Genomic DNA, 13,790 nt, shown 5'->3' on the forward strand with positions numbered 1-13,790 from the left:
AACGTTAAGCCTCCTCCTCCTCTAACCATCCAGAGCTTGGGAAGCACAAAGTGCGTTCACTTCCCCAGACCAGGCACGGGTGCCCCTTGGGCAGTGCCCCCCTCCCATTCCCTTTCCTGGCAAGCGACAGTTTTGCCAAGGGACCTTGGCACACGCCACTCCTCCCTCCCCCTTCGCCCGGGCATGCGAACTAATTGGGAAGAATAAAAAATAGACATCATGAACTTGTGACCTTTTAATTCTCAAGGGGCTTACACACCCGCCTCCTAGAGAGCGCCCTGCCCGCGCACGCCAGCAGTGTGCCCAATCCATTTAGGTTTCTCACGCTGCCAGGGCTGCTCCTCCACAAACAAACAACACCTTAGGGCAGGGCGCAGGAGCCGCAAAAGAGGTTGGCACCAAGCTGCCAGATCCACAGGTCCCCTGCAGGACGTCCTGGAACCGGCCCTTTCTCCATCCAGCCTCAGCCCAGGCAGCTGACACGAGAGGAAGCCAAGAAGTCCACCAAGGACACCCCCAGACTGCCAGCTCTCATGCACAGAACACCCCCGCCCTTGCACTGGAAGGAACACACACACACACACACACACGCCCGGGCAGAAGACTCCGTGGGGACTCACCGGCCAGGCGAAGCTGAAAGGCAGCACGATCCGGTTCCTTTCGTTATTCCGACTGTATTTCAAGCTGAAGGTATTCCCTCCGACGACGGGGGTAGTTCCGGCTCCAAAGCTGCAGGGCCCCCCCGCGGAGACCCGCAACTGATACTCCTTCAGGCAAACTTTGAAATAAGTGTCGCACTCGTCCCGGGTGCAGCGCCGGTCGGCCGGGTTGCGGGTCCCGTCGCAGCAGTGGCCGCTCTGCAGCTCCCCGTTGACATTTTGCATGGACAGGATCTCGAACTCGAACTGGCCCGAGGCGAGGCTCACCTGCTCGGTGGGAAACACCCCGCACACCCACCCCGCCGAAGGCCAGCGTTAGCGCACCGCTTCCAAACACCAGGGGGAGAAAGCGGCGGGACCCACCCGCACGTGGGATGCGAAGGCAGCCTTTCTCCTGCCCGCCACCCCCGCAGCCGACACCCTTCTTTCCCACAGTGTGGAACCAGCTGGTGGCCCTCGCGCTCTCCAAGCACCGGGCGAGTCAGCCCTTCCCACGGGACGGGACGGGCGCGTGTCCCCCAAAGCCCAACTGGGGCGCGCTGGGAGAGGCGCAAGGCCCCCTTTCTTGCGCTAGGGCAGGGCTAGGGGCAGAGAGCGGCTGGAAGAAGGGCGGCCCGAGGGGTGTGTGTGTGTGGGGGGGAGACCTCCAGCGCAAGCGGCTGCGGCGGGTGGCCCCTTCTTCTCTCCCCCGGGGGCGCCGGCTGCGATTCCCGCGGGGCAGGCGAGCCACGTACCTTGATCCGCCAGCAGAGGAGCGCCAGCAGGAGCCCCAGGGAGAAGTCGGGCAGCTGCGGGGTCCGTGGGAGCAGCATGCCTCCTGCCTGCCTGCCTGCCTGCCCGGGGCGCACGGGGGGAGCCGCCAAGGAGGGCGCTTCTGCCGCTGCCGCTCCTTCGTCTTGCGCCGGGCGGCGTCTCGCTGGCGCCCCAGCCGCCCCCGGCCGCCTTTTATCCGCCTCGGCCGCCCGCCCCCTTCTTTTCTTCCCTTGTCTTCTGCTGCTGCCGCCCGGGCGCCTTTCTTTTCTTCTGCGGCTCCTTCCGTCGGCGGTGGCGCACGGGCCACCTTGCGGGCGCGGCCACACAATGGCCCCCCTCCCCACCCACCGCCCCACGCGCACACAGCGCGACCCCCCTGCCCGGGGCAAGCAGAGGCAAGGGCGCGGGGGGAGGGCACCCCCGCGCGCGCGCGCACCCGCAGTCCCGCACCACCAGCCCGGCCCGGAGGGACGCGCCCGCACCGCCAGCCCCGCGCAACACTGACTGCCGCTGCAGCCGGCCAGCCCAGGGCCACGGCGGGAGGCGGAGGAGCGGGCGGCGCATGCGTTGCCATATGAATATGCATGACTTGGGATGGCAGCGGGGAGGGCCGGGCCCAGCGAGGCCACGAGGAGGAGGAGGAGGAGGAGGCGGGTGCTTTCCCCAGCCGGGCGGGCCCTGCCGCTAGGCGACTGTCTAGGGCGCCGGCCTTCTGGGGTTGCAGAAGTAGGGACCTCGGGTGACTCCGTGACGTTATCAGCTAAGGTGCCAGACAGTGCGCGGCTGGGGGATCCGGCGCAACGAAGGAGCAAGGAGGGGGAAAGTTGCAGCCCGGCCGGGGGCGCCTTTAAGGCCAGGCACCGCGCGCAATTCTGGGTCTTGAGCGCTCCGGCGCGTCGGCCCGCCGCTTCAGGTACTTTGGAGAGCAGGAAGGCGGAGGAGCGGGCGCGCCCACGGAACGCTCAGGCCCGGAATCGACCTCGGCGGGTCTTTAAAGGTGCCTGCCCGGCCTCGGGATTGCTTCTGCTACTTCAGAGCGGCCCGGCTGCCCACCTGGAGCGAGAATGGGTTACCAACAAGCCCAGCAGCTTCTGGGGAGGGGGGGGGGGGCGGGCGCAGCAGAGAGGAGAGCGGCTGGCTGGCCGGCCTAAGGGCGCGGTTCCGACGTGCAGTTCAGACACGCGCGACTCATGCCGCTGAGGGCTGTCCTGCCTGGTCTCCCCCCGCCCCGGCTTCCCCAATTCGGGGGATTTGCGACCCCCGGGGACTCCTCTTGTGGGGTATCGCGACCGGGCTCTCCCAGTAGGGTGATACAGTGGCTGGAGCGGCAAGTGCCCTATCAGTAGGGAGGATTGCCACTCTCCAGGTGGGGCCTGGAGATCTCCCGGAATTGCAACCGATCTCCAGACAACGGAAAATCAGTTCCCCTGGAGGAACTTTGGAGAGTGGTGACGCCTTACCCTGTGGAGGCCCCTCCCCAAATCCCACCCCCAAATCTCCAGGAATTCCCCAAGCCAAAGTTGGCAGCCCTGAGATATCAGGAGGGCTGTGTTCCAGAGGCGTTTCTCCCTCCAGCTGGTGCAGGACAGGCCTTTGGAGCCAGCCGGGAGAGGTGGCTGTGGGGCTTCTGCAGCCCCCGACCAAGACGGGGCAGCCTCTAATGAAAAGGGGGTGCGGGAACTGTGAGGGCCACGGGTGGTGCAGCCCTGGGCAGAACTCCTCCACTCTAAACCCGTGGAAAGGAGGGGGGGAGTGCAAATCTGCCTAGGATGGCATGGTAAATATTGTGAAAAGTGACCCTAAACAGGAAAACAGGTGAGGCCGAATGCCGGGAGAGCGCACACATGGGCTGCAGCGGTTGTGTGCAAATCAAAAGCACAGTTCTTTTAAAACCACCCTGGCATTTGTCCATCCTAGAGAGAATGTTATTAACTTTCCCCAAAGAAATTGGCTTCCACCCAAAACCACAAGGGGGAAAGAAACCTTTCTTGGAAGTCACAGGTGTGTCGCTTTGCGTTTAAGCATCTCCGACCTCCTGTAGCTCTTGGCCTTTGCACCACAGGTAGAAACAGGTTGGTTTTCTGTTTCTTTCTCTTCCCATGTGCAATGCATATAGAGCCTGCCCTTGGGACAGCACTTCAATGCATCTGACAAAGTGGGTTTTAATCCACAAAAGGGATTATTCCAACAAATATAGTAGGGAGGGACGGTGGCTCAGTGGTAGAGCATCTGCTTGGTAAGCAGAAGGTCCCAGGTTCAATCCCTGGCATCTCCAACTAAAAAAAGGGTCCAGGTAAATAGGCGTGAAAAACCTCAGCTTGAGACCCTGGAGAGCCGCTGCCAGCCTGAAGAGACAATACTGACTTTGATGGACCAAGGGTCTGATTCAGTATAAGGCAGCTTTATATGTTTCATATATATGGGAGGGATGGTGGCTCAGGGGTAGAGCACCTGCTTGGTAAGCAGAAGGTCCCAGGTTCAATCCCCGGCATCTCCAACTAAAGGGGTCCAGGCAAGTAGGTGTGAAAAACCTCAGCTGGAGACCCTGGAGAGCCACTGCCAGTCTGAGTAGACTATACTGACTTTGATGAACTGAGGGGTGTCTGATTTAGTATAAGACAGCTTCATATGTTCAATATATTTAAGGTTCTTTGATGCAAAGAAATGCAAACCCTCCTCAGGTTTTATGGATGGGGGGATAACCTGAGAGCCAGTTTGGTGTAGTGGTTAGATGGGCAGACTCTAGTCTGGGAGAACCGGGTTTGATTCCCCACTCCTCCACTTGCAGCTGCTGGAATGGCCTTGGGTCAGCCAGAGCTCTCTTATCTGGGAGAACCAGGTTTGATTCCCCCCTCCTCCACTAGCAGCTGCTGGCATGGCCTTGGGTCAGCCATAGCTCTCTTATCTGGGAGAACCGGGTTTGATTCCCCACTCCTCCACTTGCAGCTGCTGGAATGGCCTTGGGTCAGCCAGAGCTCTCTTATCTGGGAGAACCAGGTTTGATTCCCCACTCCTCCACTTGCAGCTTCTGGAATGGCCTTGGGTCAGCCAGAGCTCTCTTATCTGGGAGAACCGGGTTTGATTCCCCACTCCTCCACTTGCAGCTGCTGGCACGGCCTTGGGTCAGCCATAGTTCTTGCAGAGCTGTTCTCCCAAGAGTAGTTCTCTCTCTCAGCCCCGCCTGCCTCCCAAGGGTGTCTGTTGTGGGGAGAGGAAGGAAAGGAGATTGTAAACCGCTCTGAGACTTCGAGTAAAGGGCAGGGTATAAATCCAAGCTCCGCTTCCTCTTGGTCTACTTAGAAGTAAATCTCATATTAACCAGTTTCAGGTGGGTAGCCATGCTGGTCGGAAGCAATAGAACAAAGGTTGTGTCCAGTGGCATCTTTAAGATCATCCAAGTTCAGTTCTGGGTATAAGCCCTTGTGTGCACACACATGAAAGCTTATACCCAGAACTAAATGTGGTTTATAGAATCATGGAATCCTAGAGTTGGAAGGGACCTCCAGGGTTATGCAGGAAACTCACAAACACCTCTCCCTAAATTCACAGGATCCTCACTGCTGTCAGATGGCCATCTAGCCCCTGTTTAAAAACTCCAAGGAAGGAGAGCCCACCACCTCCCAAGGAGGAAGCCTGTTCCACTGAGGAACCGCTCTAAGGGTCAGGAAGTTCTTCCTAATGTTGAGTAGGAAATGCTTGATTTAATTCCAACCCATTGGTTCTGGTCTTACCTTCTGGGGCCACAGAAAACAATTCCACCCCATCCTCTACATGACAGCCCTTCAAGTACTTGAAGATGGTGATCCTATCACCTCTCAGCTGCCTCCTCTCCAGGCTAAACATCCCCAGCTCCTTCAGCCTTTCCTCATAGGACTTGGTCTCCAGACCCCTCACCACCTTTGTCGCCCTCCTCTGGATCCGTTCCAGCTTGTCTATATCCTTCTTAAAATGTGGTCCCCAAAACTAAACACAATACTCCAGGTGAGGTCTTGCCAGAGCAGAGTAAAACGATACCATCACTTCACATGAACTGGACACTACACTTCTGTTGATACAACCCCAAACTGCATTTGCCTTTTTAGCCACCGCATCACACTGTTGACTCATGTTCAGCGTATGGTCCACTAAGACCACTAGATCCTTTTTGCACACACTACTGGTTGGTCTTAAGGTGCCATTGGACTCATGCTTAGTTTTATAATTCAAGAAAGTTCACTCCCAGGAAAGTGTCCTTCAGATTGTTGCCTGACCATCTCCTCCAGAGCATGAGAAGATATATTTCCAGTGAATGGGGGGGGGGGGGAGGGTTCAGGGGTACCAGCCACCAGCTGGGACTGGGGAATCCTCCGGAATTGCAGCTCATAATCTCCAGATTACAAAGGTCAGTTCCCCTGGAGGAAATGGTTGCTTTGGAAGGTGGACTCCGTGGCAGTGTATCCCTCTGAGATCCCTGCCCTCTTCAGGCTACATCCCCAAATTCCAGGAGTTTTCCAAATTGGATCTGGGAATCCTATCCCCTCCCCTATCTCCCACTAGTGGCTCGTGGGGGGGACCTGACAGCCCTAGGGGGGGGGATGCATGTGAACAGGGCAGCCCTAGACTGTCTGGCACCCTAGGCAAGGCTAACTTCCGGTGCTCCCCCTACACTGATAACATCACTGAGTCACATGGGGGGCACCCAATTCAGCATCCCCAAAAGGCCAGCGCCCTAGGCAGTCACCTAGTTTGCCTAGTGGCAGGGCTAGCCCTGCATATGAACAAAGGTGATCCCACGGAACAGGAGAAAAAGAGATGCGTTCTAGTAAATGATTGGGGAAAATCTTCATCTGTGTGGGGGAGAAGAGGTCCTGTTTAAGGCCTACTTTCTCCTTGGGGCTTCTCCACACACCAGAGTTTCCCTGCAAACTGACCTCAGTGTTTGTAATATGACCAGGATGCTGGCAGAACTATGTGTGTATAGGAAGAACAAGGGAGATTTTGGAAAGGTGGCTTTCAAAGGAAGACGAAATGAGGACCTAAGCAGTTAGCCAGGGGCATCCACTTGGGCAAGAGAGTGACCTCTCCCCCTCATTGTGTTCTCCTACATTTTGCCTCTCCCTGGACAGGTGTGGGGAGTCCTGAGGCAGCTAATCTCCCAGTGGGAATTAACTCCAGAGCAGCTGCCCCCAACTTATTAAGAAGCTGATCCGTGTGAACTTGGCGGTGAGCTTGGCTGGGTGATAATTTGGAACGAGGATTGTGTGTTTTTAATTGGAACTGCCTGTTCACTCCTCTCAGACTCACATTTCTTCTTTGCTGGCTGGGAACTTGGGTTAAACTGCTTCAGAGACTGTTTCTCAGAACTTCATTCCAGGAAATATGTTACGGATGGGACAGAAGACCCCGGATGAGGTGGAACAAGCACATTGGGGGCTGTATCTCCTCAGTTTGTGTGTGTGTGTACATGCAGGGATGGCTGCTTTATTTAATGCATTTGTTATTTATATAGGTATGTATTTAGATAGCTATACCCTGCTTCCACCTCTAGAGACCCAAAGCAGCTTACATCACCCCCCCCCTTCCACAACACATTCACAGTGCATTATCCAGCATGTGTGAAATTAGCCTAGGTTTTGCTCCTGAGTGTACATGCAGAACTCATTACAATCGTAGAATCACAGAGTTGGAAGAGACCTCCAGGGTCATGTAGTCTAACCCTTCACAATGCAGGAAACTCCAAATACCTCCCCCTAAATTCACAGGATCCTCATTGTTGTCAGATGTCCATCCAACTCTTTAAAAACCTCCAAGGAAGGAGAGCCCACCAACTCTTGAGGAAGCCTGTTCCACTGAGGAACCGCTCTAACGCTCAGGAAGTTCTTCCTAATGTTGAGCTGGAAACTCTTGATTTAATTTCAACCCATTGGTTCTGGTCCCACCTTCCAAGGCCACAGAACACAATTCCACCCCATCATTTATAGGACAGCCCTTCAAGGACTTGAAGATGGTGATCCTATCACCTCTCAGCCACTGCCTCTCAAGGCTAAACATCCCAGCTCCTTCAACCTTTCTTCATAGGACTTAGAATCATAGAGTTGGAAAGGACTTCCAGGGTCATCTAGTCCAACCCCCCTGCACAATACTGGAAACTCACAAACACCTCCCCCTAAATTCACAGGATCTCCATTGCTGTCAGATGGCCATCTAGCCTCTGCTTAAGAACTTCCCAGGAAGGAGAGCCACCACCTCCTGAGGAAGCCTGTTCTACTGAGGAATCGCTCTAACGGACAGGAAGTTCTTCCTAATGTTGAGCTGGAAATTCTTGATTTAATTTCAACCCCTTGGTTCTGGTCCTACCTTCCGGGGCCACAGAAAACAATTCCACCCCATCCTCTCTAGGACAGCCCTTCAAGTACTTGAAGATGGTGATCCTATCACCTCTCAGCCGCCTCCTCTCCAGGCGAAACATCCCCAGCTCCTTCAGCCTTTCTTCAGAGGACTTGGTCTGTTTTCTTCATTGCAGTCGTGGGAGAAGGGATGGCTTTTGCAATGTTGTTGTTGGGATTTTTTTTTTTTTAAAACGAAACTGATGGTCTTAAATATGCCTGATCCGGCATCAGGTTGTCATGTGCAAAATACTTAGCCAGAGCCGTCTCTGCCGGCACCTTCCTGCCCGCAGCCGAGCAGCCACTGCAGCTTTTCAAGCTGTTTGTAATTATAACTTCATTGCAGTTGGCAGCTCCTTATGCCCAGCAAATCAAGCTCGCGCCAGACCTCTCGGGTTGGCTCCCCGAATCAGACGGGGGCGGGGGGGGGCATGGCTTGTGCAAAAACTAACCCAGCCTTAACGCTCACCCACCAGACCTCGGGTCTCATGCCATGGAGAGCGCCAGTGAAATCAGCAGAGCATCGCCAAAGAGGCATCCGCTGGGTTGCTGCCAACATCGCCAGGGAGGTTTTCAAGAAATCGCGCTGGGGGGGCTGAGTTATGACAGCCTTGGGACCCTTTTCACATCTCCGTTAAAAATTGGAATGGGCCGTGGCATGAGTGGAAGGCAGTCCCCCTCCCCCGTCCTCTGTTCAGCTTTCAGAGCTGAATCTAAATGGGCATATAATAACTCAAATGACATTTGCAAATGAGCAACATTTGTAATCAATTAACGTCTGTAATGTAAGACTCCCATGGCGCAGAGTGGTAAAGCTGCAGTACTGCAGCCGGAGCCCTCTGCTCACGACCTGAGTTCGATCCCAGGTTCAGGTCGCCGGCTGAAGGTTGACTCAGCCTTCCATCCTTCTGAGGTCGGTAAAATGAGTCCGCAGCTTGCTGGGGGGGTGGGGGGAGTGTAGATGACTGGGGAAGGCAATGGCAAGGAAAGGAAAGGTCCTCTGTACAAGCACCAGTCGTTTCTGACTGGGGTGATGTTGCTTTCACAACATTTTCATGGCAGACTTTTTATGGGGTGGTTTGCCATTGCCTTCCCCGGTCATTTACACTTTCCCCCTCAACAAGCTGCGTACTCATTTGACCAACCTCGGAAGGATGGAAGGCTGAGTCGACCTGGAGCCGGCTACCTGAACCAGCTTCCGCTGGGATCAAACTCAGGTCATGAGCAGAGGGCTCAGACTGCAGTACTGCTGCTTTACCACTCTGCGCCACGGGGCAAATCACCCCGTAAAAAGTCTGCTGTGAAAACGTCATGAAAGCGACGTCACCCCAGAGTTGAAAACAACTGGTGCTTGCACAGGGGACTACCTTTACCTTTTTTTAACGTCTATAAATGAGTCTCTTCAGTCCCCCCCCCCCCAAAAAAAAAAAAAAAATTACGCTCTCAGCCTGGCTATGACGCTGCTGTCCTAAAAATGCATATTTGGAAGGAAATCTGATGCAACCATGCTAAATTGAAAGCAATTATCAGTATAATCCTGAGTAGGGTTATTCCAGTCTAAACCCACTGATTTCAGTGGTTTTAGACTGGATTAACTCTGTGCAGGATTGCACTGTAGTACCATTGTATTTACTCCTGGGGTGATGTGGCACTAGATGTGAAGGAAGTAGCATCGCCTCCATGATCAAATGCCTCTGGCGTTACTACCTGAGAAAGGGATGCGGCAAGCTTTATGTAGGTTATTTGCTGTAAGGCTCGGAGAGGATAACAAAGTGTAAGTAAAGCAGCAGAACAAAGCAAGAGTCAAGTTGCACCTTTAAGACCAACTTTTATTCAGAACGTCAGCTTTCATGTGCTCTGTGCACACTTCATCAGACAATAGTATGGAATGGCAAGCAGTCCTAAATATAGAGAAAGTGGGCAGTGAGTTACTAGTATGTTATTGTCAATATGCAGAGTCATGGAAATGTTGTTTTTTTTTAGCAGATTAAAAGAGACACAAGTTGGTGTTAGTTTATGTTAACTTGGCTGAAACAACAACGAAGGGTAACGTAATTTGGAATAGCAGATTGATGTCCACATACTAAGCCCATTAAGTATCCTGGGTATGAAGTGCAATATATGAGAGTCTGTTGTAATGCAATGTAAAGCAATACAATCTGACTCGGTGTAAAGCAACTACACGTCTTTGTTTGGGAGAGGGATCTGTGACTCAGAGGTAGAGCATCTGCTTGGCACGCAGAAGGTCCCCGAGGTTCAATCCCCGGCATCTCCAGTTTAAAAGGAAAAGGAAAGGAAAGGTCCCCTGTGCAAGCACCAGTCGTTTCCGACTCAGGGGTGACGTTGCTTTCACAACGTTTTCACGGCAGACTTTTTACAGGGTGGTTTGCCATTGCCTTCCCCAGTCATCCACGCTTTCCCCCCAGCAAGCTGGGGACTCATTTTACCGACCTCGGAAGGATGGAAGGCTGAGTCTAGAGAAAGGAAAGTAAAGGAAAGTAAAGGAAAGGTCCCCTGTGCAAGCACCAGTCGTTTCCGACTCAGGGGTGACGTTGCCTTCACAACGTTTTCACGGCAGACCTTTTTACGGGGTGGTTTGTCATTGCCTTCCCCAGTCATTACACTTTCCCCCCAGCAAGCTGGGTACTCATTTAACCAACCTTGGAAGGATGGAAGGCTGAGTCAACCTTGAGCCGGCTACCTGAACCAGCTTCCGCTGGAATCGAACTCAGGTCATGAGCAGAGGGCTCAGACTGCAGTACTGCAGCTTTACCACTCTGCGCCACGGGGCTCTTCCTCTAGTTTAAAAAGGTGATGGGAAAGACCTCAGCCTGAGACTCTGGAAGAACTGCTGCCAGTCTGAGTAGACAATACTGACTGATGGACCAAAGGTCTTATTCAGTGTAATAATAATAATAATAATATAAACATTTAATTTATATCCCACCCTCCCCGCCAAAGCAGGCTCAGGACACCTGAGGTGTGTAAGCAGCTTCAGGTGTTCATGCAATAGACCAATGGTCTCTACTTCATATGTGTATCTTGTATTTATCCCAGAACCAGGAGGCAACATCAGAGGAAGGCCTTGGCCTCTCTGCTGTGTGGTTGGCCATCCAGAGGAACTGGTTGGCCACTGAGTGACACAGGATGCTAGACTAGATTGACTCTTACTAGTCTGATCCAACAGGGCTCTTCTCATGTTCTTATCGGTGAAGGCCTCGGCCTCTCTGCCCTGTTGTTGTCCCTCCAGGGGAAATGGTTGGCCACTGAGTGAGACAGGATGCTAGACTAGATGGTCTGACCAGAAGGGCCCTTTTCATGTTCTTATGTTGTTGGCCAACCAGTTCCTCTGTATGAGACAGGGTGCTGGCTAGATTAGCTACTGGTCTCATGTTCTTCAGGGGAAGACCGCAGCCTTTATATCCTGTTGCTGGACCTCCAGAGGAACTGGTTGGCTGCTGTGTGAGACAGGATGCTAGACTAGATGAACCATTGGTCTGACCAGCAGAGCTCTTCTTATATGTCCTGTTGTTGACTATCTAGAGGAACTGGCTGGCCACTGCGTGAGACAGGATGCTGGACTAGGTGGACCTCTGGTCTAATCCAGAAGGGCTCTCCTGATGTTCTTAGCTGCACCTGGAGGAGCATATTCATCAGTTACAGCCAATGATAAGCTTGCTATAAATATGCAGGCAACTTCTTAACGTTCAACTCCAGCCTTCAAACATTCCCCTCTCCCACCCTCTGAGCTTGGCAGGCTCCTGTTTCACACTTGCTGGAAAATGGGGTTATCCCAGTTCCTCCTCACCGACAGTAGATGATCATAGAGGACCTTGCCTTGCAATGTCCCCCCGTCTTCCTGTAGGGAGGAAAGAGCAGTCTGGCAAGCAGAGAAGGGGTGCCTTGGAACCTTCTGTGTTCTTTGGTAGTTCTCCGTTGGCACTTAAAAAGACAAAACCTTCATGCAAAGGAACATTCAGTTGCAGAATCTACCACCTGCAGCCCAGACCTTGAATGCTCTTATCATCTTCCCCTTTGGAATGTGCAGATTACTTGCAAACTGCAAACCCTTGGACAAAGCGGTTATTTTTGGAACATTTGAAAATTATATCAGAATTTGGTTTTAAATACTCTGTATGGCCCAGGCTATCCTGATCTCATCTGATGTGCGAAGCTGAACAGTGCTGGCCCTTTTCGAGCTGTTTACTCGTGTGACCATCACTACATCCTCTGGCAGCGGATCCCACATTTTAATCACTCGCTATGCAAAGTAGCAGAACAAAGGCTGAGTCCAGTGGCACCTTTTAAGACCCACAAAGTTTTATTCAAGTATAAACTTTTGTTTTATTTGAGGTATAACGTTTCCTGTGCATGCACACAAAAGCTCATACCTTGAATAAAACGTCGTGGGTCTTAAAGGTGCATGACTGGACTTCAACTTTGTTCTGCTGCTTGACACCAGCATAGCAACCCACTTGAAACTTTGGGACCACCTCCCCCAATATGCTCTCCAGAGAGCATTACACACATATATATGAACATCTGAAGCTGCCTTCTACTGAATCAGACCCTCGCTCCATCAAAGTCAGTATTGTCTACTCAGACTGGCATCTGAACTGAGTAGACAATGAGATCACGCTCATCAGAACAACATCCACTGGTGTTCTCTGGCCCAAAAAAATCCGCTTAGCCTTGACCAGAACCAGAGCTTGGTGGAACATGCTCCAAATTGAGATCAGGGCCCTGCAGGGGATCTATTGCATTTCCACATGGTCTGCAAAATAGCTGTTCCAATAGGCCTTTGGTTGAGGCGCTGGGTATGATCTACTCTAACCCACCTATGCAGCACACTATACCCATCTGCTGCACATTATATCTATCTGAAGAAGAAGACTGCAGATTTATACCCCGCCCTTCTCTCTGGATCAGAGATTCAGAGCGCCTTACAGTGAGGTCGATGGGGCTTAGAGGGCTCTCACAGCAGCTGCCCTTTCAAGGACAACCGCTGTGATAGCTCTGTCTGACCCAAGGCCATTCCAGCAGCTCCAAGTGGAGGAGTGGGGAATCAAACCCGGTTCTCCTGGATAAGAGTCCGTGCACTTAACCACTACACCAAACTGGCTCTCTGTGTCATAGGCAGTGGGCGGGACTCATCTGCTTAGTGTTCTGGCCCTCCTGGCCTGCTGGGCGTGTCCACAATGCACTCATAGAATCATAGAGTTGGAAGGGACCTCCAGCCCCCTGCACAATGTAGGAAACTCACAAGCACCTCCCCCTAAATTCACAGGATCTTCATTGCTGTCAGATGGCCATCTAGCCTCTTTAAAAACCTCCAAGGAAGGAGAGCCCACCACTTCCCGAGGAAGCCTGTTCCACTGAGGAACCGCTCTAACGGTCAGGAAGTTCTTCCTAATGTTGAGCCGGAAACTCGTTTGATTTAATTGCAATCCATTGGTTCTGTTCCTACATTTTGGGGCCACAGAAAACAATTCCACACTCTCCTCTATATGACAGCCCTTCAAGTACTTGAAGATGGTGATCCTATCACCTCTCAGCCGCCTCCTCTCCCGGCTAAACATGCCCAGCTCCTTCAACCTTTCTTCATAGGACTTGGTCTCCAGACCCCTCACCATCTTTGTCGCCCTCCTCTGGACCCATTCCAGCTTGTCTAGCTCCTTCTTAAAATGTGGTGCCCAAAACTGAACACAATACTCCAGGTGAGGTCTTACCAGAGCAATACCATCACTTCCCGTGATCTGGACACTATTGTCTCATGGACTTTGTTGTCTCATGGATCGCCATCCTGTAGCTATTACCTTGGTTTTAGTTAAAATTGAAGTTACGGAATTGTTTTGTTTTCACTAGTTTGCTGCAACCCTCCCTGAGTCTGCTTGCTGGGGAGGGCAAGATGAAGGTCTCATGAAACAAACAAGGCAGGGCTAGGAAGTTAAAATGAAACTGACCAAGGCGTTTTACTTTCTGAAAGCCTTGGTCAATTTCATGTTCCATACAC

At 52.7% G+C, this 13,790-nt stretch overlaps 1 protein-coding gene across 1 annotated transcript in view; it reads right to left on the minus strand.

Moving 5' to 3' along the window:
- The window catches only part of JAG1 (jagged canonical Notch ligand 1), an 80,419-nt gene extending 78,944 nt beyond the window's left edge, over window positions 1-1,475 (minus strand). Inside the window, exons 1-2 of the mRNA XM_060262249.1 lie at window positions 1,394-1,475; window positions 621-926 (exon numbers count right to left, since the gene is read on the minus strand). Of these exons, the coding sequence (XP_060118232.1) occupies window positions 621-926; window positions 1,394-1,471 (384 nt within the window). The 5' untranslated portion in view covers window positions 1,472-1,475. The remainder of the gene's footprint in view (window positions 1-620; window positions 927-1,393) is intronic.
- Window positions 1,476-13,790: the final 12,315 nt, after the last annotated feature.

Source organism: Heteronotia binoei, chromosome 1, assembly GCF_032191835.1.
Source record: "Heteronotia binoei isolate CCM8104 ecotype False Entrance Well chromosome 1, APGP_CSIRO_Hbin_v1, whole genome shotgun sequence".
In the NCBI taxonomy this organism is placed as follows: domain Eukaryota; kingdom Metazoa; phylum Chordata; class Lepidosauria; order Squamata; family Gekkonidae; genus Heteronotia; species Heteronotia binoei.